The 24,833-nt window shown below is 51.2% G+C and overlaps 1 protein-coding gene across 1 annotated transcript in view; it reads right to left on the minus strand.

Moving 5' to 3' along the window:
• TBC1D22A (TBC1 domain family member 22A) overlaps positions 1-22,504 on the minus strand; it is a 216,143-nt gene extending 193,639 nt beyond the window's left edge. The window contains exons 1-3 of the mRNA XM_066255142.1: positions 22,291-22,504; positions 3,122-3,178; positions 1,943-2,283 (exon numbers count right to left, since the gene is read on the minus strand). Coding sequence (XP_066111239.1) covers positions 1,943-2,283; positions 3,122-3,178; positions 22,291-22,352 — 460 coding nt within the window. The 5' untranslated portion in view covers positions 22,353-22,504. The remainder of the gene's footprint in view (positions 1-1,942; positions 2,284-3,121; positions 3,179-22,290) is intronic.
• Positions 22,505-24,833: the final 2,329 nt, after the last annotated feature.

Below are 24,833 nucleotides of genomic sequence, written 5' to 3' on the forward strand. Positions count from 1 at the left end.
TGGAATCTGGGAGGCAAAGCGAGAGCAACATCTCCTAGGAAACAGGAAGATGGGCAACCAGGTTACCCTGTTACCAAGAATGGAAGACACAGCAACGTCCCACCTCCAGGATCCCTGACAGGGGGTCTAACTGCCACCAGTTGGCACCCACACAGGACCCCATTCACAGCTCGTGTGGCCTGGGCAGCCACGTGACCTCTCTGCACCTCTCCTACAAACCGTCGCCCAGGGCTGCTGCGAAGTTTAATGAGCATATGAATTACAAGGGCTGCTCGGGTACCTGCCACACAGAGAAGCATCAAGAAGTGCCAGCTGGGCCCTGGCTGGTTGGCTCAGTGGTAGAGCGTCAGCCTGGCATGCAGGAGTTCCGGGTTCGATTCCCGGCCAGGGCACACAGGAGAAGCACCCATTTGCTTCTCCACCCCCTCTCCTTCTCTTTCCTCTCTGTCTCTCTCTTCCCCTCCCACAGCCAAGGCTTCACTGGAGCAAAGTTGGCCCAGGTGCTGAGGATGGCTCTATGGCCTCTGCCTCAGGCGCTAGAATGGCTCTGGTTGCAACAAAGCAACGCCCCAAATGGGCAGAGCATCGGCCCCTGGTGGGCATGCCGGGTGGATCCCGGTCGGGCGCATGCGGGAATCTGTCTGACTGCCTCCCCATTTCCAGCTTCAGAAAAAAAAAAAGAAGTGCCAGCTGTCACTGTTATTAATGCAAGTGCCTGGAAAGGAAGGGGAGATGCCCGACACTGCCAAGGCTAGTGGGGGTGAAAGGCAAACTCACTGCCCTTCTCCCAGTACAAGCTGCTTGGAGTGCCCCCACAGGGCTCTTCTGGGAGGAGGCCACCCCAAGGCCGTGGCCCTAGCTGGATGCAGCCCAAGCCTCCTCTGGTCAGGATCCTCCAACCACACAGCACGTGCCATGGCCTGAATGCTGTGTCCCCCCAAACCTCCCACGGTGAAGTCCTACCCTCTCGTGTGATGATGTTAGGAAGAGGGGACTGAGGGAAGTGATTAGGATTGAATGAGGTCATGAGGGGCACCAGGGGGATTAGTGCCCTCGGAAGAGCCACGAGACGGCCTGTGGCCCTCTCTGCTCCGCTCTCTACCATGCGAGGACTTGATGAGGAGACGGCCACCTGCAGCCCAAGAGGCCTTCGCAGAGTCCAACCGTGCTGACACCAACCTCAGACGCCCAGCCGCGACCATGAGACCTAACCCGCAACGGCCGCTCCAGCAGCCCCCGCTGACTCTGTGACAGGCCCCTTGCCAGACAGGACAACCCACAAGGCATGGCCTTCCACTCAGCTTGTCCACTGGGTGCCCAGCCCTGAGCACAGCACTGACCCTCATCGATGCTCCTGAAGGAACGGCGGCCCCCACCTGGACACCAACGCACAAAAGGCAGAGCGGTGAGCTCAGCCTCGAGGACAGTGCCGAGTGTCCGGCACCAGGGTGTGAAACGCAGACAGGCTCTGCCCTTGGGGGCTTTATAAACTGAATGCAGCAATTCCAAAGTTGGACACCCACCCACACAGACCCAGAGCCCATGTGGAAGTGTCCCAGGTGGCATCCCCAGAAGCTGACAGAGGCAGGTCCCCTGAAAGCACAGCTGGCCTGGGCCCCACTGGAAACGCCACCCTAGAGCAACCAGCGTGTACTTGGGAGGAGGAGGCCCGAGCCCTTGTGCTCACTGTGGCCGCTGACAACAGGCCCGTGAAAGCCACATGCCCTGCCACTGCACTTGGAGGAGACAGGCACTCGGTCAGGAGACAGAGGTAAGTGTGGCTCTTCCTCCTGCCCAGAAAGACCTGCGACCACCTGGACAGCCACTGAAGGGCCTCTGGGGGCAGAGATCCACTGAGCAGAAGGAGACTCTCGTCATCGTCCACAGAGGAGGGCCTCTCCTTCAGCAGGGATGCACATCGGCTCTCAAGTCCCCATCCCACCTGCAGGGCAGGTCGTGTGGCTCTCGCTGACAGACTTGACCAGCCGGAGGTCACCACTGGGCACCGGAGGGGGCTCTGCCACAGGCTTTGGCTTCTGCCCAAGCCCTGGAGGCTCCTGCTGTTTGTGCTGCTCCTGCCGCTGGCTGTGGTCGCGCAGGACGCGGTGGGCCGTCTCCATGACCACCTCGGTGTTTAGGCTCTCGGCTGCCATGGCCAGGAGCTCGTCGTCATCCTCGCCGGCATCCCAGGCATCACTGGTGTTGCTCTCAAACTCCTGGAAAGTGCTGACTCTCTTTGCCTTCACAGGCGTGGTGGGTACCTTGGGCATGGCCTTGAGCAAGCTGCAAAGCAAAGGTAGTCTTTAGTTGACCCTCGGAGCCTGAGCCTCTCCCCACAGCTGTCAGAAGGGAACCCCAGGGTGAAAAGGAACAGCTGTCAGCCTCAGTGGAGTGGGGTGGAGGGAAGGAAGTGCACACAGCTCAGAGGCAGCTGGAAAGACTGGGCAGAGCTGTGCTGTCTCAGCACAAGGGGAGGGAGAGCCGCCCAGCATCTCTGCCCCAACAGAGCGGTCCGTGCGGGAGCAAGTGCGGCATTTGGGGTAGGTAGGCCCACCCCACACCTTGCCTGCATGCTCTCTCATCCCAGCATCCCTGCCAACCTGCTGAGGTGTGCTGGAGGTGAGGAGGGAGGAACCGCTCGCAGAGCACAGCCCTTTGGAGTATGGATGGGAATAGGAGACCCCCCAGTACAACCACAGACAATATCAGCCTATCCGTGTGTCCAGTAACTTCTGGAATGAGGCAGTCCAACAGGGCCACTTCTGACAGGGAAGGTGAGAGGGGCAGAGCAAGCCAGACACAGGGCAGATCAAGCCTGGGGCAGCTGGTCAGGGGGCGGTCGTGGTCCAGGGAGATAAACCACCCTTCATGGCTGAGCCTGGCCAGGCCCACAGCTGGGCATGCTGGCTCCACATCCCTGGCACAGGCAGCCGGCTGTGGCCTCCACATCTGCCCCCAGCCGGAAGAGGAGCCTGACAAAGCCAGCAGTGCCTCACACCAGCCACTGCTTGACACATTTGCTGCATGAAAGACCATTCCAACCCCCAAGAATTCCCGGGAGCTGGAGGGTCTCCACAGCCCGCCAGAACCAACCCAAAAGGGAAGTGAACGCTGCACTTACGCGCCATGTAGCAGAGGGTCAAAAGGGGGGTGCTGGGCACCATACACGTGCTGGATGCTGTTTTAAAAGAGAGGGAGAGCACATTAGCTTCTCTGCAGCATCCCCAGCCCGCCACAGACTCAGGAGCATACTAGATCCCAGAAACCCACATGCTTGAGGGAAGGAACTTTCCCTCAGCTGCCACGGTCGCCCTCCAGCCCGACTGGGAGGTTGGAAGGCACCATATAAGCCCACACCCACAGACCAGGGGGCACTAAACCCTCCTGCAAACGGGCCTCAGCACCAGGGCTGCAGCCCCAGCTGCGTCAGCCCAAGGCCTCAGGCACCGGCCACAAGGACAGGGCTGCTGGGAGCACACAACCACCTGGCATCAGGGAAGCTCCCAGCAGCCTCTACACTTGGACTGCATGTCACAGGGAGGAATAAACAATGACCATGAAATGCCCACTGGGAAACTCCTAGCAGATGCCATTCTGTCTAAAGACGAATGCAAAAGTACAAAAAAAATAATAAATTCTATTTTTTTAAACACTCAGTGGTTTTATTATAAAAGTCTTACATTCATCGGAGTAAATTTGGAACACAGATGGAAACAATATAACCCATGTGGCAGCCACCCCTTCCCTCTGGGGATGGCCAGACGGGAAGCACGTGACAGTGCAGGCCAGTCAGCAATGCATGCCAGTCCTTCCTGCCTCCCAGAGAGAGACCGTGTAGCTCACACCCACTGGCCCTTGGCTTTCCCCTCTTCTGCCTAGCACCCAGACGTGAGGCCTGGGGCTCCTCATCCACAGTGCCACCGTGATAAACAGGCGGGAGGAATAAAGCCCCACAACGGAGGGCGGGTAGGAAGAGGAAAACAATGCGGTCTCTGAGGGCACTGCACCACTGCCAGCTAGCAGGGCACACCCCTTCAGATGCCACCACAGGGCACAGACAAGCCTGTCTAAGGCACTGGCAGTCAGAGCAGCTGCAGATGTGGTCCCCATGGAAGGACCCACAGGAACATTCTGATGCAGAAGCTGGGGGTAGGCTGTACAGATAAAGACAGACACAGACTATTTGCTATATAGATGAATTTTTCATCTGTTAGAATAGAATGAAATCCTGCCTTCTTACTTAGCAATATGTCTCATCTATTGCCCCGTATCATTACTGTGTACTTAAACACATTTACCTTGCGTGTATCATTTGATAGCTACAAGAAAACATGAGCAGCCCACACAAATTTAAACACATAATAATGAGAAGGGCACACAGGATTTTCCCACACATGTCTCTGCAATTCCTTGTAAACCTATCACTACCTCTCAATTCTTTAACTTTTTAGAAATTGTAAGAACAGAATGAGCTAGCTGACTCATCATTGCCTGGGCCATGTCCCTAGACAGTGTCACCTCTCACTTCACACTGTCCTACCACATGGATGCACCATGACTCATATAACCAATGTTGACTTGCTGAAACTGTTAGTGTCTGTAAAAACAGCAATAAACATTTCTGGGGACAAACACATCCACAACTATGAGCTTCCTAAGACTACGTCCCTGCTGGGACATAAAGAACACATCTGTAAGAGCTGCTGGCACACACGGGCAACAGCAGGCACCCCGTCTGCAGCCACGCCACAGGCGCCGAATCGTTGCTAAATGTGATGGGAGGAAAGTGGTCTTAATCCCAGTTGTGCATGTCCTCAAGGATCAGAGAAGGGGAACAATTTTTAAACACTTCTGCTCATTCGTACAACCTCTCTCGTAAACTCCCTGTTCAGACCTGTTGTCCGTTTTCCTAAGGGGCTGTTGACCCTTTTCTTACTGATCTATAGGATCCTTCTTAAAAAGAGAGGAGTCCAGCTCTGTCATTCAGGTAGTGAGGTCAGCAGAATAATGGTCCCTTGAGGACATCACATCCTAATCCCAGACCTGGTGTCATGCCACCTCACACAGCAAAGAGACTTTGTGGATGTGCTTAAGGACACAAACCTTGGGGGATCACCCTGGATTGTCCTGAGAAGTGGGAAACATTCCTGCTGTGGTCAGAGGGAGCGGTGCTCAGGGAAGGAGACTGTGGGACAGAAAGTAGGGAGAGCCGCCCCAGATCTGGCCCAGCTGGGAGGTTACAAGGCAGCTTAACACATACGGAACCCCTACACACCTCGCTGTGAGCTCCTGTCATCAAACCCGACACTCCACCTCGTCCCAGTCCTCTCTGTCTACGTCCCAACACGCTGAATTTAGCATTTATAGTCCCTGCAAATGTGTATATCTTTACTGAAGACTCGGGGTCTCTCAGCAACACATCTCATTATTCTGTGCGTGTGCGACGTATAGAGTAACATGTCTTTTGGTGACTATGCTTCCTGACGAGTTTGTTTTACGTGCCAGTGTGAATACACGCAGCCCAGTTTTGTTTCCTGTGGGGTTTCAGTTAATGTGTGTGAAGAGGGATGTTTCAGGAGTAAACCAACATTTCAAAAATAATTTTTACATGGAAACGCAGCTCCGACAGAGGCAGAGCTGTTCTGGGGAAGCCCAGGAGCAGCAGGGCCCACCCACTCGCTTGCCCCCGGCCACTCAGAGGGGAACAAGATGAAATTCCAAGGAACCACAGCAGGAGTTCAGGAGAATCACTGAAAAGCCACTGGTCTAGTTAGTTCTTTAAAATATATAGCTTTAGAAAAACAGTACAAATAAATAAAAATAAATAAAAAAGGTGGTCCTTTGAAAAAATGAACAAAGTTGACAAATCTTTCGCTAGACTAAGAGAAAAAGAGAAAGGACTGAAATCACTAATATCAGAAATAAAGGAGAGGACATTACTGCTGACCTTTCAAAAACAAAAAGGATTATTATGAGAGAATACTATGAACAACTGTACGGCAACAAATTAGATAACTGAGATGAATGGACAAGTTCCCAGAAAGAGAAAAGGAAAATCTGAATAGACACATAACATGTACAGAGACTGAATTAGTCATCGAAACACTACCCACAGAAAGCCCAGGACCAGAGTGTTTGTTTCACTGGTAAATTCTAACAAATACCTAAGGAAGAATTAATACCATTCTTCAGAAATTCTTCTAAAATCTAAAAGCAGAGGAAACACTTCCCAACACATTCTCTGACACCAGCCTTACCATGATACCAAAACCAAAGACATTATCACAAGAGAAGAAAACAACAGATCAACATGTCTTATATAAACATGCAAAAATCCTCAACAGAATACTAGCAAACTAAATACAACATCATTTTTTTTTTAATTATACTTCATGACAAAGTGGGACTTATTCAAGGAACGCAAGGCTAATTTACCAACCAAAAATCAATTACAACAACACATCATAGTAGTAGCGAAAAAAAAGGACAAAAACCACATTATAGTCTAAGTAGTCACAGAAAAGGGGTGTTAAATTCAACACCCCTTTCATGAATAAAAGGCTCAACAAAGCAGAGACAGAAGGAACTGTCCTCATCCTAATCAAGCCCATCTACAAAACCCACAGCTCAGGTCTACTTGCTGTCGAGGGGCTCCCACCACCTCTGTTCAACACTGTACCAGAGGCTCTTCCATCCACAGAAGTCAGGCAACAAGAATACAAAGAATCCAGATTGGTAACACTGTTGACCAAGATGACATGACACAGAAAATCTTAAGAAATCACTAAAAAATATATCAGAACTTAATGGTGCAGCACTCCCCAAATTCAATCCAGATTCAACGCAATCCCTATCAACATCCTAGCTTGCTTTTCTGAAGAAACTGACAAGCTTATGCTGAAATTCATATGGAAATTCAAGGGATCTAGAATAGCCAAAACAGTCTTGAAAAAGAACAAAGTTAGAGAATTCACATTTCCAGATTTCAAAACTTACTAAAAGACTCAGAAACCAAGTCAGGAGGTACTGGCACAATGGTAAACACAGACATTTAGGGTAACAGAATTGAAAGTCCAGAGATAAACTCTTACATTTACAGTCAACTGATTTTTTGCAAGGATGCCGAGACCCTTCAGTAGGGAAAGAATTGTCTTTCAACAAACATGCAGGGACAATGAAGCAAAAAAATAAAGTTGCACACTAGCCTCTCAACATATACAAAAGTTAACTCAAAATCAAAGACTTAAATGTAAGAGCTAAAACTACAAAACTCTTAGCAGAAAACACAAGAGTATATCTTTAAGAATTTAGATTAGGTAATGGCTTCTTCGAATGACACCAAAAGCAACACTTACTGTACAACAAAGAGATACATTGGACACTGTCAAAATTAAAACCTTTGTGCTTCAAAAGACACCATCAAGAATAGGAGGAATTTTTTGCAAATCACATCTCTGACAAGAGACTGCAACTGAAATATACAAAAAACTCTTAAAGCTCAACAATAAAGAGATAAATTAATTAATTTTAAAATGGAAAATGGACTTGAACAGACATTTCTCCAAAGAAGATATGCAAATAGCCAAGAAATACAAAAGATGTTCAACATTTATTCATTAAGAAAATGAAAACTGGCCTGGCCGGTTGGCTCAGCAGAACATCAGTCCAGAGTGTGGATGTCTCTGGTTCAATTCCCAGTCAGGGAACACAGAAGTAACCATCTGCTTCTCCACCCCTCCCCCTTTCTCTCTCTCTCTCTCTCTCTCCCTCTCCCTCTCCCTCAGCCCTCCCTAACCCTCCCCTCCCATAGCCATGGCTCAAATGGTAGTAATACACCACTGAATATTACACTTTAAATGACTAAATGGTGTTGTATGTGAATTTAAAAGGGTGAATTATTCAATAAAGATGCAATTTTTTTTTAATTTTTTTTATACATTTTTTTAGAAAGGAGAGAGAGAGAGAGAAGGGGGTAGGAGCAGGAAGCATCAACTCCCATATGTGCCTTGAACAGGCAAGCCCAGGGTTTAGAACCAGCGACCTCAGCATTTCCAGGTCGATGCTTTATCCACTGCACCACCACAAGTCAGGCCAAGATGCAATTTTTTTTAAGATTTTATTTTAGAGGGGAAAGAGAGAGAAGGGGGAGGAGCAGGAAGTATCAACTCCCATATGTGCCTTGACCAGGCAAGCCCAACATTTCAAACTGGCGACCTCAGCATTCTAAGTCAACACTTTATCCACTGTGCCACTACACGTCAGGCAGATGTAATTTTTTTTTAAAGCAATAAAACTTCCACCTGGCCCTGACCATGTGGTTGCTCAGTGGTTAGAGCATTGAACTGGGATCCTGAGGACCCAGGTTCAAGACCCCGAGGTCGCCAGCTTGAGCACAGGCTCATCTGGTTTGAGCAAAAGCTCACCAGCTTGGACCCAAGATTGCTGGCTCGAGCAAGGGGTTACTCAGTCTGCTGAAGGCCCGTGGTCAAGGCACATATGAGAAAGCAATCAATGAACAACTAAGGTGTCTCAATGCACAATGAAAAACTGATTGATGCTCCTCATCTCTCTGTTCCTGTCTGTCCCTGTCTATCCCTCTCTCTGACTCTCTGTCTCTGTAAAAATAAAAATAAAATTTTTTTTAAAAAACAAACTTTCAGCCTGACCGGTGGTGGCACAGTGGATCAAGTGTTGACCTGGAATGCTGAGGTTGCCGGTTCAAAAACCCTGGGCTTACCTGGTCAAGGCACATATGGGAGTTGATGCTTCCTGCTCCTCCCCCCTTCTCTCTCTCTCTCTCTCTCTCTCTCTCTCTCTCTCTCTCTCTCTCTGTTTCTCTTCTCTAAAATGAATAAATAAATAAATAAAAATAAATTTAAAAAAAAAACTTTCACCTGGTTCTCTTGGGTCCTCTCTCCGAACCCAGCTACCATGCTTTGTGGAAGTCCAAACTAGCCACACTGGAGAGCCTGCGTGCACACCTCACAACTCACAGAGTGGGCTGCACTCCTGGCTGACAGCCCACACCACACCAAAACACCTGAGCGAACCAGCCTTCTTTCCCCCTGCGGTCTCTGCCTTCTGGACATCCTAGTAACATCCCAGACATGAAGGAGCAGACAAGCCACTGCCACTGTGTCAGGTCTGAATTCCTGACCCATAGAATCCATGAGCATTTTTTTTTTTTTTTTGAGGGAAAGAAAAAAAAAGTGTCAGCCTGCCTAGATCAAGCACAACTCATCTGTTATGGTCCCTTCACCTGACATTTCAGGGAGGTCTCTCTGACCAAGGCAGGCAGTTCCCAATTTTAAGAATCCAAAAGCCTGGGTTCAAGTTCTGGCTGGTACAGTGTTAACCAAGCAATTCCTCTGAGCTTCAGCTTCCGCATCCCAGAAATGGAAATGAGAATGTGTAAGAAATGAGAGGACCGCACGTGAACGCAGTCTGAGTATTACAAAGTCAGCTACAAACAACACTGACCGGCATTATCTGCCCATCTCCACGGGGACATGTGCATGCTTCCAGCACCTCTCACGATACTCACATGGTTCAGAGCTGGGAGGCAGTCTGGTCTAGTACCGACTCGATCTGCACACTGTTTTCACTCGGGTGCTGCGGTTTTATCACAGACTGCGGCCCTTCCCTCCCAGAACAGCAGCAAACTCATTAATTCTTCATGGACACATCACATGTGTTTATTGAGCAGAAAAAATTCCAACAAAGTTCAGCCTCAGACTAAAAGGAACCTCATTTTATCTTATTAAAATTTCATTTTTATTTGGGTTTGCATCGCTAAAAAGAAAAACAGGTTTCCACTGAAGCCATTTTAGAAAAATAAATGGCAAATACCTCATTTCAGATCATGAAATCTTTCTTTTGAAAACATATTATCCAATAAACTTTTTAACAAATTATACTGCTTTAAAGCACGACAGTGATTCAAGTTTAAAGAGAAACCTAGTCATTCCTTACAACAGGAAGCCACACATGACAGAATTCCACTTCTAAGTAGATACCCTCATACAAGTACACAAGGAGGCAGGTTCAGCGAGATTTGTAAATTTTTTTAAAGATTTTATTGATTTTACAATGGGGGGCAAGAAGTATCAACTCATAGTTGCTTCACTTTAGTTGTCCACTGCTTGCTTCTTATATGTGCCTTGACTAGGCAAGCCCAGGGATTGTAACCAGTGATCTCAGCATTCCAGGTCAATGCTCTATCCATTGTGCCACCAGGCAAGTTTGTAATCTTTTTTTCTTAATTTAAGAAATATCTGGCCCTGGCCAGTTGGCTCAGTGATAGAGCATTGGCCCAGCGTGTGGATGTCCCAGGTATGATTCCCAGCCAGGGCATACAGGAAAAGCACCCACCTGCTTCTCCACCCTGCCCCCTTTGCTGCTCTCTTCCCCCCCGCCTTCTCCTCCTGCAGCCATGGCTAGATTGCAGTGAGTTAGCCCCGGGTGCTGAAGATGGCTCCATGGCCTCTGCCTCAGCTGCTATAGGAGCCAAGTTGTTGAGCAATGCCCCAGATGGGCAGAGCATCACCCCCTAGTGGGCTTGCCAGGTGGATCCCGGGCAGGCCGCATGCAGGAGTCTGTCTTTCTGCCTCCCCTACTCTAACTGAATTAAAAAAAAAAAAGAAAAAAATATCTAGACGTCCTTTACGAAATGAATAATGAATAGACAGGAATATATACATATAATAAAATAGGAACCACAAAAGACATGAAGGACCACAGCTACAAGAATGTTGGTAAGTTTTATAACATGACATTGGAAAGTAACCTCAATATGCAGAGTCGGACATTTATCAATATATAAAGCTTTAAAATGGAAAATAATACTATATGTCATTTTTGGATATACATGAGCAGTCAAAAATCCTACTGCATGCATGGCAATAAAACCACAAGCTCAGAATAGTAACGATCTGGGGAAGGGGGCTGGGAAGGAGCTGGGTCCAGGAAAGAACACAGTAGTTCAACTGTGTATGTGTAACAGTTTATTATGTGTTATGCTGGATGGAGGAGACATGTGGCCAACTGCAAATGTGAATGGGGAGGCTCAGAGTTTTCAGCCATCCACTTTCTGACCGTCTCGGCTGAGGGAGATGGGGCTCTAGGAGCTGTGTCTGCGTCAGCTTCATGAACGCCTCACCTCAGAGCCAGAGCAGCCTGTTCTGCTGTCCCCTCAGCTGTGTGCTGCACTGGGCTGCTGGGCTGCTGGGCGGCCAGGCTGCACGGCAGGTAGGTTACTGCACACACCACAACCAGCAGGAGACACACAACCATGGGATGTGTGAGGCTGCTGCTGACGTAATGCAGCCTCTGGGTCACCGCAAACTTTCTTTTTAGTGAGTAAAATGACGATAAAAAGTACAGTATAGTAAGCACATAGTAAGCCCATAAACCAGTCACAGTCGTTCGCTACCATCACCTACTATTACATACCGTAAGCACCTGCACGTGCTGGGCGGCCGCACGCCTGTCTGCTCCATACATCTGTCTGCACCAGCATCACCACAGTCACGTGCAGACAGCACCGTGCTGCGATGTTACAATATTATGGCCTCACCAGGCGCTGGGGATTTCTCAGCTCTATTATAATCTATGGGCCCACCATCTTATGTGCTTGTTGAGCGAAATGTCATTATGTGGCACAGGACTGTACAGTGTGGCCCACGTCCCCCACTCCCTGTCACAGCAGGGCCCATGGGCGCCCCAGCTCCCTATCACAATGTCACCTACAGTAGTTTTGAATTGCTAGTCCGCAGACCAGAGTGGGCCCACCAGAAATTTCATGCTGGTCCACAGGAGAGTTAACCACCCTGATGTTGTATGAAGATTACAGACCCAATGATTAAGGACTCCATAACCTTCATACAACATGAGGGTGGCTAACCACTGGCCTACAGCCCACTCCATCTGGCCATCCTCTCCTTTTGGTCAGGTCCCTGTGGCAGGGCTCTTCTCTCTCTTGTCCATCTTCTCATCCGGCCCTGGTTCAGGCTATTCTCACTGCCAAGAAGGCCCATCCCTAGTCCCTGACTACAAAACACCACCACAGCCACTTACACTTACACTGTAAGTGTAAGTACCTAAAGCCGCAGTTCTCAACCTGTGCATCGTGACCCACAGGTTGAGAACCGCTGACCTAAAGGGCTGGACGGTCCCTCAGAGCCCAGTCTGATGTCAGTCTTCCCACCTGCAGCAGCATTCCGTCCCCTCCACCCATGCTACCGCAGGGCCCTCCTCATCCCGCCCCTGCAGAGCACGGCACAGCTCACTGCGGAGTCCCTGGACGCTGTGTGTCTCCCCTGAGGACAGGAAAGCCTCTCTGCTGCAGGAGTCAGATCAGTGCCCTGTGCACACCCAGGCACCCAACAATGCCTGCTACCTTTAATGCTCCCTTCCTTACTATGCAAATATTTGAATGATTGAGCATTTTAAATTTAAAGCAAGGAGTGCCAAAGCACGAAGCAGTTCTCTCACAACTGGACATAACCAGAGGCGTCCTCAGGAGGGAGGGCTCCTATTTCCCTTGCTTGACCTATCCTGTCAGAGCTACTTAAAGTCACGATGGTTTATGAAGTCACATTTGGCTGAGACATTCAATGCTATAATGGCCCTAGTGACTGGTTTTGGAACAGAAAATTAACCTGAGATGGACACTAATTCTAAAGAGGACACAAAATGGGTCCCCAGGGGACATGTTTTATAAGCTGTTCCATGAAACGTCAGTCAGTGCCTAAGAATAGCATGCAGCACTCCCCACCAAACTGGAGCTGTCATGGCAGATGCGGGCTTCTCTCAAAACAGAAGAGGTGGCACCATGTGCTTCCCCACGCCCCACAATGGAGCAAGTCCCAACACCTTGGCTGAGGGAGGGAAATAGCATCACTGTACTGTAAACACTGCAAAGCAATAACTAATATCTCCCACCTTTCTTCCTCCCAGACCCCACCTGAATTCACAGAGAATCACGGCCAGCCTCCCACCCACCCCCATTTATTTCCCACCCCAACAGCAAAACTCAAGAGTCCCACCTGCATACACAATCACAGGGAAATGAGAACAAGTGCACTGAGCTCCCTCAAAGGGGCCACCGCCTGCCTGCTCCACATGTGCCATGCCCACACCCTCTGACAATCCTGGTCACTCTGCTGAGGGCTCTTGGCTGAGGATCAGGAGCTCACCCAGAGGGCAGGACCCCAACACCATCCGTCTCATTTGGGTGTGAGCCTCAGAGCCAGCAAGTTATTCTGTGAGTTTAATAGAGATGTTTACAGAAAGAAAGCTCAGCAAAACACGCAGCAAGGCATCTGAGAGAACAAGTGGGAAGCAGCCACATGGCACATTTAAGAACTGTATCAAGGAGCCTGACCAGGCGGTGGTGCAGTGGATGGAGTGTTGGACTGGGATGCGGAGGGCCCAGGTTCGAGACCCCGAGGTCGCCAGCTTGAGTGCAGGCTCATCTGGCTTGAGCAAAAAAAAAGCTCACCAGCTTGGACCCAAGGTCGCTGGCTCAAACAAGGGGTTACTTGGTCTGCTGAAGGCCTGCGGTAAAGGCACATATGAGAAAGCAATCAATGAACAACTAAGGTGTCGCAATGAAAAGCTAGTGATTGATGCTTCTCATCTCTCTCCATTCGTGTCTGTCTATCCCTCTCTCTGACTCTGTCTCTATAAAAATAAAAAAAAATAAAAAGAACTGTATCAAGGAGCGCTAGCCACCAGCAGCAGGGCCAAGCTCAGCGCACAACCTGTGTGAGAAGCAAGGTGGAAGACAGTGGCCACACTAGCCTGGGCAGTGCATACACAGGGCCAGGACTGCTCCGCTGGCAGACCCTAGGCAGCTGGGCCCCAGAACTGCATGGGGCAGTGCAGCCCAAGCTCACAGCCAGCTCACTCTGAGGAGCCATGGGCCTTGAGCCAAACAAGCTCCCAAATGCTGTCCATACAGAGAGAAGCACACACGTGCGGTGGGCCACAGTGCCCGGCACGTTGTGCGTAGTCCGCGCGTGGCCAGATTGGTCACTTGACAGTGTTTTCAGCCCTCGTTCCCACAAGTGCACAGGAGCCATGACTGCTGACCAACTGAGCTCACGGACAGATCCAGGCGCCTCTCCACCCTGGGACTCAGGCTGGCATTCCACATAAATCCCCAGAAAGGAGGAAGCAGCATCAGAATGGGGGAACAAAGAGACTGGGGACACTCAAAACGAGAGTTCCTGTGGCACGAGGCCCCATAAACAGGAAGGGCCCAGGCTGACCCACTCCCTCTGGGCCTCTTGATGCCCTGCCTCTAGTCTGCCAAGAGAACATCAGGGAGAACTGTGAAGAAGCTGTCCATCCTGCCCCTGAAGAGCCCCAGAGTTGCGGAACTCAGGGTGCACAGGAAGCACTCCCAGCGTGAGGAGCCAGGGGGCCAGGTCAGGAGCTGGTAGGCTGGGAGGGCTGCAGTCAAATCCTCAGGCGGGCCTGAGTCCCCGGTCTGTACAATGAGGACTGTGCAGCACCAGGGCTGAGGATCACTGGGCGGCTGGGGTGAAGAGCTGGGCACAGGAAAAGCACTCAGTAAGCATCGTTAGTGTGAGGATCACTACATGGCCCACACCACCTCCACCTGGGCTTCACATCCACATCTGAACACAGCATGAACACCTGCCCTGGACGGTCCTTCCCGGCCACTCTCCCCAGGCTCCACAGACAGAACCAGGCGGTCGGTGGTGTCTGCATTCCCAGGGCCGGCACAGTGGACTCCCCACGCCGCCGTCTGTAGGATCCTGGGTGCCGCCCAGCCCCTCCAGGCAAGCACCCACTTTCTAGACCCCCAGCTACACCCGAAGGACCTGCAGGGGCCTGTCTTCATACCACTCATGTTGGACTGAGGAGTGAATGAACCGAGGAGTGGCTTACAGAGGTCAGAGCCTGCAGCAGAGGCAAGGAGGGCAGCGAGGCCGCTCACCGTCCCCGTCCTGGCTGTGAAAGGGCTAGGCAAGAGCAGGACCGCCTGGGGAACAGGAAGGCAGAGACGCGGGCTCTCAGGGCACGGTCCACTCACTGCCACTGTGACCCCTCCTGAACTCACAACACTTGGGGGTGAAGTGCTTCTTCCTACTCTCATTTTAAAAATATTTAAGGGCCCTAGCCAGCTGGCTCAGTGGATAAAGTGCTGTCCCAGTGCACCGAGGTCATGGTTTAAATTCCCAGTAGGCACAAACAAGAAGCAACTAATAGAGTACACAACTCTACGGAACTAAGTGGAGCAATGAGTTGATGCTTTTCTTCTTTCTCTCCCATTCTCCCACCTTACCCTCCCCTCCCTCCCTCCCTCCCTCCCTCTCTCTCTTCCAAGTCAATATAAAAACTAAAAAGCATATTTAATTTTTAAAAATCTAAAATCAATGTGAATTTATTTTCTAAAATTCATGTTTGTCCCCACTTAAAATTCACTCAAAAGCGCTATGTTAGATAAATATGTAAGAGGAAAAAAGTACAATTCATGTTAACTTTATTTTTCAAAATGTTTCCAGACAAAATAAAAGGTATTTAATAACATGATATATGACCACTGAAAAACAAACAAGTAAAAAGAACTATGAATACAGCAAAAACCCACCCACTGGTGCTTCTGAGGTAGTGGGCACAGCAAGTCCACCTCCACGGAGAGATGGCGACCAGAGAAGCCCATCTCCACAAAACACACACCACTGCCAGATCACAGGTGCCTGCTTCCCTGCCACACAGAAAAGTAAGAGCAAACAGCCATCTCAGAAAACAAGAAAGGTGGCCCTGGCCGGTTGGCTCAGTGAATAGAGCATCAGCTTGGCATATGGATGTCCCAGGTCTGATTCCTAGTCAGGATACACAGGAGAAGTGACCATCTGCTTCTCCACCCCCTCCCCCTCCCTCTTCACCTCCCGCAGCCAGTGGCTCGACTGGTTTGAGCATCAGCCTGGGCACTGAGGATAGCTTGTTGGTCTGAGCATCATCTTCAGGTGCTAAAAACAACTTGGTTGATTTGAGCATTGGCCCCAGACGAAGGTTGCTGGGTGGATCCTGGTTGGGGTACATTCAGGAATCTATCTCCCCTCCTCTCAGTTAAAAAAAAAAAAGAAAGAAAAAGAAATGAAATAAAAGGTTTATAAAAGCACAAGCAAGAGAGCTGATGAGGGCAATAGCTCAAACTTCTAAGAGTGAGGCAGGGTCTCCACTTGGTTCCTGGACCCTAGCAGGCAGGGGATAAGGAAAAACCCTCCGAGCTGAATTTCAGCCCCTCAGGACTAAATGCAGGTCACCAGGGAGGGACCAGCACTGTGAAGGATGAACTAAGCACCACCAGGTTTACAGTCAAGAGCAGAACTCTGCAGGGGCAGAGCTGACATCCCCCGGCACATTTCTTCCCTGACCCTCTTCCCTCTCCACGTGGGCTTTCTGTGGCTGCTGTGACCAATTACCACAAGCTTGGCGGCACATTTATTAACGTTGCAGAGATCAGAATCCAAGCTGGCTCCTACCCAGCTGAAGTCGAGGTGCCAGCCAGCTGCCCTCATCTCTGGAGGCCGTTCTGGGAGCATCCATTCCTGCTCACTCAGGCTGCTGGCAGGATTCCCTCTCTTGGTAGTTGGAACGAGGTCCCTGCTGGCTGTAAGCAGAAAGCTGTTCCCAACTTCCAGAGGCCTCCAGCATTCCCTGACTCATGGACCTTTTCCATCTCAGAACCAGCAACCACAGATCAGATGGAATCCATGCCACGTCAATATCTCTGACCACCTTTAAAAGTTCATGTGATTCCACTGGGTCCACCAGATAATCCAGAACAATCTCCCATCTCACGGTCAACAGATTAATTCCCCTTTACCATATAACATGACAATTCACAGGTTCGAGGGATGAGGACATAGACATCTCTGGGGGCCATTATTCTACCTACCACAACCCATCTCTCAGGCCAAAACCCTGGTAGTCATCTCACCCCCCCAACACCAGCCCATCAGAGAATCCTATGAGTCCTGACTGCAGTGTGAGCCCTGAACCTGTCTGTCCACTCCTCTCCCATCCCACAGCCACTGCTCTCCTCTTCACCTCCCACTGGCCACTTGCTCTCTCACGCTTTCCGAGGAGGAGGAATAGGATAGTAGTACCATCTGTTGGTCCTGTCTCATGGCTCTGAGGCCCAAGACCCAAATCCTCTCCATGGCTTCAAAGCTGCATGCCCTCTCTGCTCACCAGCCGACCTCTCCCCCGGCCACTGGTCTCCTTGCAGGCGCCTCCCCTGCCAGGAGGGCTCTGACACCCCACCCCACAGCTCTGGGGCAGGTGGGCTCCTTCTCCAACTCCATGTCTCAGCTTAGGTGTGCCCTCCTCTAGGAGGACACGAGCTTCTCTCAACAAGTGCCCAGTTATTCTGCCAACATTCCCAGATTACAAGCTTCAGAGCACTTCAGACTATTTACATACCCATGTATTTATTGCCTCCTTTACCCCTGTGGCCTCTGAAGGCCACATCTCTTTGCCAGCACTCAGCGTGGTCCCTGGCACATGGAAGGTGCTCCTAAGTAGTTTCTGAATTAGTGCGTTACCCCCCCACACAATGATTCCTCCCTTCCACTGACGAGGGATGGGGGTCTGCTGAGGTGACTGTTGAGCTGACTGTCTCATCTGCTCAGAGACTTCTTGCAGCTCTGACAGCTGTAAGCTGAAAGCTGTCAGAACCATGACACCGTGAGCCATTTTCTGCTTCAGCTCTACCCCAAGCACTCACAGCCTTGCCATACTCAATTTGGGCCTTTCCTGCTGCCATCCCACTTAGAGGTGTCATCCCGCACATGCCCCAGCTGCCTGCATAGCCTCTGTCAGTGAACACGCAGCCAGGCAGAGCCGCATGAAGACAGCAAGTGGAGGGGCGCTGTGTGCTGAAAGGCTTCCTGACTCTAACCCGGGTGCCAGGGTTTTGTTTTTGTATCTAAAGTTAAGCATGGCGAGAATGCCAACTGCAGCGGCACAAAGCCAAGGCCTCGGGAGCCAAGCAAGTCAATGGCCCAAGAAAGAACAGGCCCCAGGAAGCCAGAGACAGACCCTTTCCACGCCATAGTCTCTACTTGTGGATATGTGTCGGGACACCTTCACATCATCTGTCACCTGTATGTTTGCAGCAACCTCCAACTGGTCCTCCTGCCCTCTTAACCCCCAATCTGCCTCAACACAGCAGTGAAGGAATGCCGCCACACCCATGGCGATCATGCCACTCTTCCACCAGGCATCCTCCAAAGGTGCCCCCTTCACTCAGAATAAAAGCCTGAAATCTATGTCTTTACTATGACCGCGAGGCAAATCCCGAGTTCCACGACCCACCCCCTCACTCCGGCCCTGGGCTACCTTCATGGCTCCTTTGCTCTTCTTGAAAAAGATACCAGCACGGACCCTGAACCAGAGCTTTGCACTTGCTGGCCTCTGCCAGGAGCCCTCTTCTCCAGCCACCCCACCCCCCAGGCCCTGTTCCTCTCCTTCAAATATTGCTCAAATGTCACCTCCCCGGTGAGGAGTTCTCTGGCCAACTTATCACCATGAAACCTTCCCCACTACACCTACCTCTGAACTATCTATCCCACCCCCTGCTTTACGTTTTGACAACAGTTACCACCTTCTGACACTTAACTCCCTGCTTTAATCAGTTGCTCTCTGCCTCTCCCACTGCATACTCTGGGGGAGCACAAACTTTTATCTGTTTCATTCACTGGTCATTTCCAGCTCCAGAAACTGTCACTGGCACAGAGTATTTAATGAATGAATAAATAATCAAGCTCTCAAATCTCCAGAACTCCTCACATTCTCATCAAAGGGGCCAAACAAACACCCTCTCTCAGGCCACACCACTCTGGTCCAATGCCTCAGGTCATACCACTCTGGTCTAATGAAACTCCCTCACCCCAGTAACACATGCAGAAGTTGATGGTGCCAGGAGCAACATGACCAAAGGTTACAGAGACAATAAAAAGAAGGCTAAGACCTGGACCATGGACTCCTAGTCAGAGGCCTTTCCACTGTCCACATATCCCCACCTTGTCCAGAAAGGAAATTCCTAAGAACGTATCAGCCAAATATGCAAACAAGATGCAGGGTCTACTAGCAAGACCAACTTTCATGCAGTGTGAGGCCTTAGCCAAACCATTCACTCACTCTAGGTTAACTGGGAAGACAGTTAGGATCACCTACCACTTACCGCCTAACAACACAAAGATGATGATGGCACATGCCCTAACCCTGCAGAGTGCATTGTCTAATGAGAAAAATGGGCAGAAAGCAACATACTGAGTCTGCAAATGGGCAGGTTAATCCAGATGTATAAAAAGAGGCAAAGCTTTACAAGGAAGTATGCTGCAGAATTTTCATAAAAAAATAACCCAGGCAGCCTAACCAGGCAGAGGTGCAGTGGATAGAGCATTAGACTGGGACAGGGAAAACCCAGGTTCAAAACTCTGAGGTCGCTGGCTTGAACATGGGATCATAGATATGACCCCATAGTCACTGGCTTGAGCCCAATGGTGACTGGCTTGAGCCCAATGGTGGCTGGCTTGAAGCCCAAGGTCTCTGGCTTGAGCAAGGGATCATTCGCTCTGCTGTAGCCCCCCAGTCAAGGCACATACAAGAAAGCAATCAATGAACAACTAAGGTGCCACAACGAAGAATTGATGCCTCTCAACTCTATGCCTTCCTGTCTGTCCCTATCTGTCCCTCTCTCAGACCCTCTCTCTGTCTGCCAAAGGAAAAAATAAAATAAACCAGGCAGAGGGAGAAAAGGGAGAAAAAGGCCATTCTTGTCTGCAATGAGCATGAAATTGAAGGGAAACAACACACAGGGCAAACAGCACTGTCCCTCAGCACCGCTCAGCACAGTGCCAGCAAGGAGGCTGGGAGACATGGCGGAATACAACACTTGGAATCATGCAAAAACACTTCTGCTTTTCAACACGGCATTTCAGAGGCCCTAAACCCAGCAGACCTCAGTGAACATCGTGTGGAGACCAGAGCATGTGTTCTGTAAACTCTAAAACAGGGGTCTCCAAACTTTTTACACTGTCCCTCAGACTGTTGGAGGGCCGCCACATACAGTGTCCTCTCACTGACCACCAATGAAATAGGTGCCCCTTCCGGAAGTGCTGCGGGGGCCGGATAAATGGCCTCAGCAGGCCGTAGTTTGGGGACGCCTGCTCTAAAACATGAGGGGCCCTGACACTTGTAGAACATCAAGAATGGCCGCCAGCACACTGCAAGTGCTCAGTGACCAAGCCATTAGTGTCCCAGGAAGGACAGTGAGGGAATTACAGTATTATTAAGGGTTGTGCCATATAAAACACAACCTTGACAGTTCAGCTCTGTACTTCACGGTGAGTGTATTCTTCCTCCTCTGGGTTTCTCTGGGTTGAGGTCCTCACTCTAAGAGTTAAAGCATCGGGGAAACACCTGAGAGGGCTGGCAAAGCCCCAGGACTGGCAAGGACCTCTGACAGTACCGTGGTTCCCGCAGGAGAGACTGCACCTGGGACTAATGATTGCCACTGATCTGCTGGTTGGAAAAGGACAAACCTTTGCAATTCCTGTCCCTTGAAACAGCAGCACGGCAAAAGGCAAGACCACTGGAGGCAAGCGTCCCACCCCCAATGCTGTGCAGGCCTCACTGGTGGACCCAACCCCTTCTCTCTGCAGGGATTTCCCCTCACAGTTCTCCGAGGCTCCGCTCCAACTCTGAACTGTAACAGGAACTGCTCTCAGAAATGCCTGGGACACAGCATGGCATCAAAATCAAAGGAGAAAGAAAATCTGCCTTTGGCAACACAGGACCTCAAAGAAAGATGTGGGCTCCCGTGGTGGTCATAACAAACGCCATCTTCACAAGGTCTGTGCCTCCGTGCCCAATTTCCATTCTTACCAGGACACCGGTCACTGGACTAGGGCTCACCCTCATCCAACGTGACCTCATCATAACTTGATTGCATCTGCAAAGACCCCATTTCCAAATAAGATCACATTCCCAGGTCCATGAATTCTGGCATGGACACAACAGAACTTGACCCATGGATAAATTACCCAGAGACACAGCCATCAGTCCAAAGCTTTATTCAGCACAACAGCCACACACACGCAGGAGCTTGGTTATTCTCGTGTCTCAGCCAGTTGTGAAAACATGGTGTGTTTGGACAAGGAACCAAAAACCTCAAGACCTAAAACCAATATACAAGTTTCAATGCCGCGTGGCTCAGGAGTCCATGCCCTGGGGATGTTTGTCCCTGTTACCAGGAGGACCTCCTGTCCACAGCCATTCCAGAATGTTCACTGTCCTCCTGCACCCTGACGTTGGTTTGAATGACAGCTCATTGCTCTTCAGTCAAGCGCAATCCGACAGAGTAAGGGGGTCTCTGGCGACCTCTGGGGACCACCCCCCACAGTCACTGTGGCTGAGCTGTCAGTTGCTCAGTCCTGCTCGTCCCATGTGCTCTCATTGGACACAGGGAAGTCCAAAGTGTGCAATTCCGCCACTCAAGACGGTGGTGTTCCTTATGTAACACGCGTGAGTTGGGCTGGGCCGGGAATTACACGGATACCACGATTCCCAGCTTTCAGAATCTCGGACTTGGGCTTCTAAGCAGAACACGCCGTGTTCAGAACCACGGCGTCCGTCCACAGCCACTGTTTCCCGCCAGTGGCGGGTGTGCCCCAAGCCCACCACCATGTCCCGGGACAGCCGGCTCAGTGACACCCGATCAGAAGAAGACTTTGTACAGTATCCAGGGTGCAACCAGCTCACTGCGGGCACCTAATTTTTCTTATTTTTTATCTTCTTCTTGCTGCGGAGCCAAGATAGCAGCTGGTCTCGAGGCCACACCGGGGGACACGGTCATTCACGAGGCGTCTCAAACCATCTGCAGCAGCGGCAGCCACCGGACGGACTGGCTTGTCCCGTGGGTCCGAACCGCCACGCCCCGAGCCCGGCCAGTGTCCGGTCGCCGCCTGGCTCCGCCGCTCGTCCCAGTCGGTCCCGTCCAGTATCTCCCCGCCAGGTCCGGGACAAGCCCGCCGGCCCAGCCGCTGACCTCCCAACCTCCCCCCGATGGGCGAAACTGTCAGCCCTCGACCCCACGGTCCAAAACCAGGGCCAACACCCCGAGCCATCTCCTCGCCCCAGGCCACCCCGCCCCAGACCCCCTACTCGACCCACAGCCCAGCAGCCCGACGCGCCCACCTGACCTCTGACCCCTGACCCCGACCCGGCGCGCCCCGTCACACCCACCTGCCCGGGACCTTGCTATTGCTGCGCTTCCAGAACTGCTTCCTGGCGCCGTCGCTGGCCATGGCCCCCTCCTCATCCCTCAGGCCTGCGGCCCCGACACCCCGAGTGCTGCCGGGCCGTCCCAGTGACTCTACCCTGTACCCTGCGTGGCCCCTCGGCCGTCCCGGGACTCCCGAGCGCAGAGCCGAGAGACTCTTCCGCCTCCCTACGGAAGTTTGTGCCTCCGCGCACCCGGAAGTCCCGCCTCCCCCAGGAGCGTGCGTGACGCCGGAGCGGTCGCACGACGATTTGAAAAAGCGACGGCCGGCGGCGCGGCGGTGGAACTGCAGCGGTGAGGGCCAGCCCTGGGTCCGCCAGCCGGCGCTGTTGCGCTCAGCATCCCCTTGGGACAGAGGGAAAACGGAAAGCACCCCACTGCGGGAGGCTGTTGAGGCTATGTCGCCAGCCTGTTTGAGGGAAGGAAGAGGGGGAGGTCAGGCCAGGCTTCAGCTGAACACCAGTTGTACCTGGAGGCATGAAGGATCCCCACGTATCACGGCTTGTGCTGTGGACGCAGGATGTCCAAAGAAGGAAAGTATTAATTTTTGTATTGATTACATGATGAAGTTACATGGCTGGTATATTGGGGTTCAATAAATTGTATTGCCAAAATTATTTTCACTTATTTTTTTTACTCATTTTTTTAAACGTGGCCACGAAAACAATGTTAACTTACAAATGTGGTTTGCATTTAGTAGATCCTTTGTGACCCCTGCTGACATCTAAATAGATCCTCCTTTGCTGCTTAGCCTTATGGACACTGCTGGGTTCCTGTCTTCACATGACCTAAGGGACTCTCCAAAGGCCTCCCGATCAAGCCTCGGTGGATCCTTAGGGACCCCTTCCTGACAGAGCCTCAGGGAGTCTCCTGGGATCCTCTCGTGGGAGCTCAGGAGACCCCAGGAATCTGATTACAGCCCTGAGACCCTCCCAGAGAGCTGCTTCTAATAGTCTCAGCATCCCCTACAGACAACAATGGGGACTTCGGGGGTCCTTCTAGTTCAGTTCAGCTTCTTATAAGAATCAGTGAGGTCACAGCAGGACTAGGATGGTGGAAGCGAAGCAGGTAAGTAGTGTTTACAAAGAAAAATTTTGACAGTAGTCATGACTGGTTGGATGTCATTGAAACATCCTAGAGCTGGGTTGCTCCCTGTAATTTTCCTAATCTGCTGTCTCCTAGGGGCAGGAGTGAGACCTAGACTAATGCTGATTTGAAGCCTTCGAGAATGAGCAAAGGACTACTAACACCACCAGCAGAGACACAAAAGTAAGGCATGAGCCTGTGTGCAGCCTCAGTTTATGATTGGTTTCAGGCACAGTGGGTTCAAGGTCACAGATGCGAGTCCTTAATTAGTCTCCTGATGAGAAACAGGGTCAGACAGGGGAGGACAGGCCAGGGCAAAGTCACAGAAACACTAGTCAGGATTCCCCATTGCCCAGGCCCTGTCTGCCTCCTCTTCCATCTCTCTCCACTGGCTCTCTCATCGCGCTATCTGGCCAAACCAAACATAAGGGTGGGAAAGGCCACCAGCTGCAAATGAGCAGGCTGACAGACAAAGAGGGACAGGAGCGCTGAGCAGGAGCCCAGCCCCCATGCACTGCCACCCCTCAGTTACCCAGCCCTATGCACCCTCCCCCACCACCCCTTCCTTCCCCTCTGTCTTCACCTTCGCAGCTGGCCATGTAATAATGCCCCACCCCCACAGCTGTGGTGGTGTGGTGCTCTCTCCGCTGAAGTCAGATGTAGCCTCTCAGATGGTCTGATGACCTCAAACTGACTCACCCATTTAGCAAGAAAAACTCCTGCTTGCGAGAGGGGAACGAGAAACAAATCCCAATGCAGAATGACCCAGAGCACACGTCATATTCTGCTCGACCAGAGGAGAGAGAAGGTGCCCTCCTGGCTCCCTGGTCAGCCCCCAAGGCTCCTGTGTCCCTGTCCTCCACTGCCACTTTTGAGATAAGACTGGGGAGGACTAGCCCTGGCCGGTTGGCTCAGCGGTGGAGCATCAGCCTGGCATGTGGGGGACCCGGGTTCGATTCCCAGCCAGGGCACATAGGAGAGGCGCCCATTTGCTTCTCCACCTCCCCCTCCTTCCTCTCTGTCTCTGTCTTCCCCTCCCGCAGCCAAGGCTCCATTGGAGCAAAGATGGCCCGGGAGCTGGGGATGGCTCCTTGGCCTCTGCCCCAGGCGCTAGAGTGGCTCTGGTCACGGCAGAGCGACGCCCCGGAGGGGCAGAGCATCGCCCCCTGGTGGGCAGAGCATCACCTCTTGTGGGCGTGCCGAGGTTTCCAGCTTCAGAAAAATACAAAAAAAAAAAAAAAAAAAAAGACTGGGGAGGACATCCTCTCTGGGAGCTGAAGGACTTTAAAGCTCAGTTTCAAATGGCCAAGCCTGGGGTTCTGGAGGTTACCCTGGGGAGCCAAGCTATGGTCACCCAAGCTCAGGATTTCTTTAGCAATACAACTACCCTAAAATCTTAGCAAGCTTCAGTCCATTAGTT

Source organism: Saccopteryx bilineata, chromosome 1 (assembly GCF_036850765.1).
Source record: "Saccopteryx bilineata isolate mSacBil1 chromosome 1, mSacBil1_pri_phased_curated, whole genome shotgun sequence".
NCBI lineage: Eukaryota > Metazoa > Chordata > Mammalia > Chiroptera > Emballonuridae > Saccopteryx > Saccopteryx bilineata.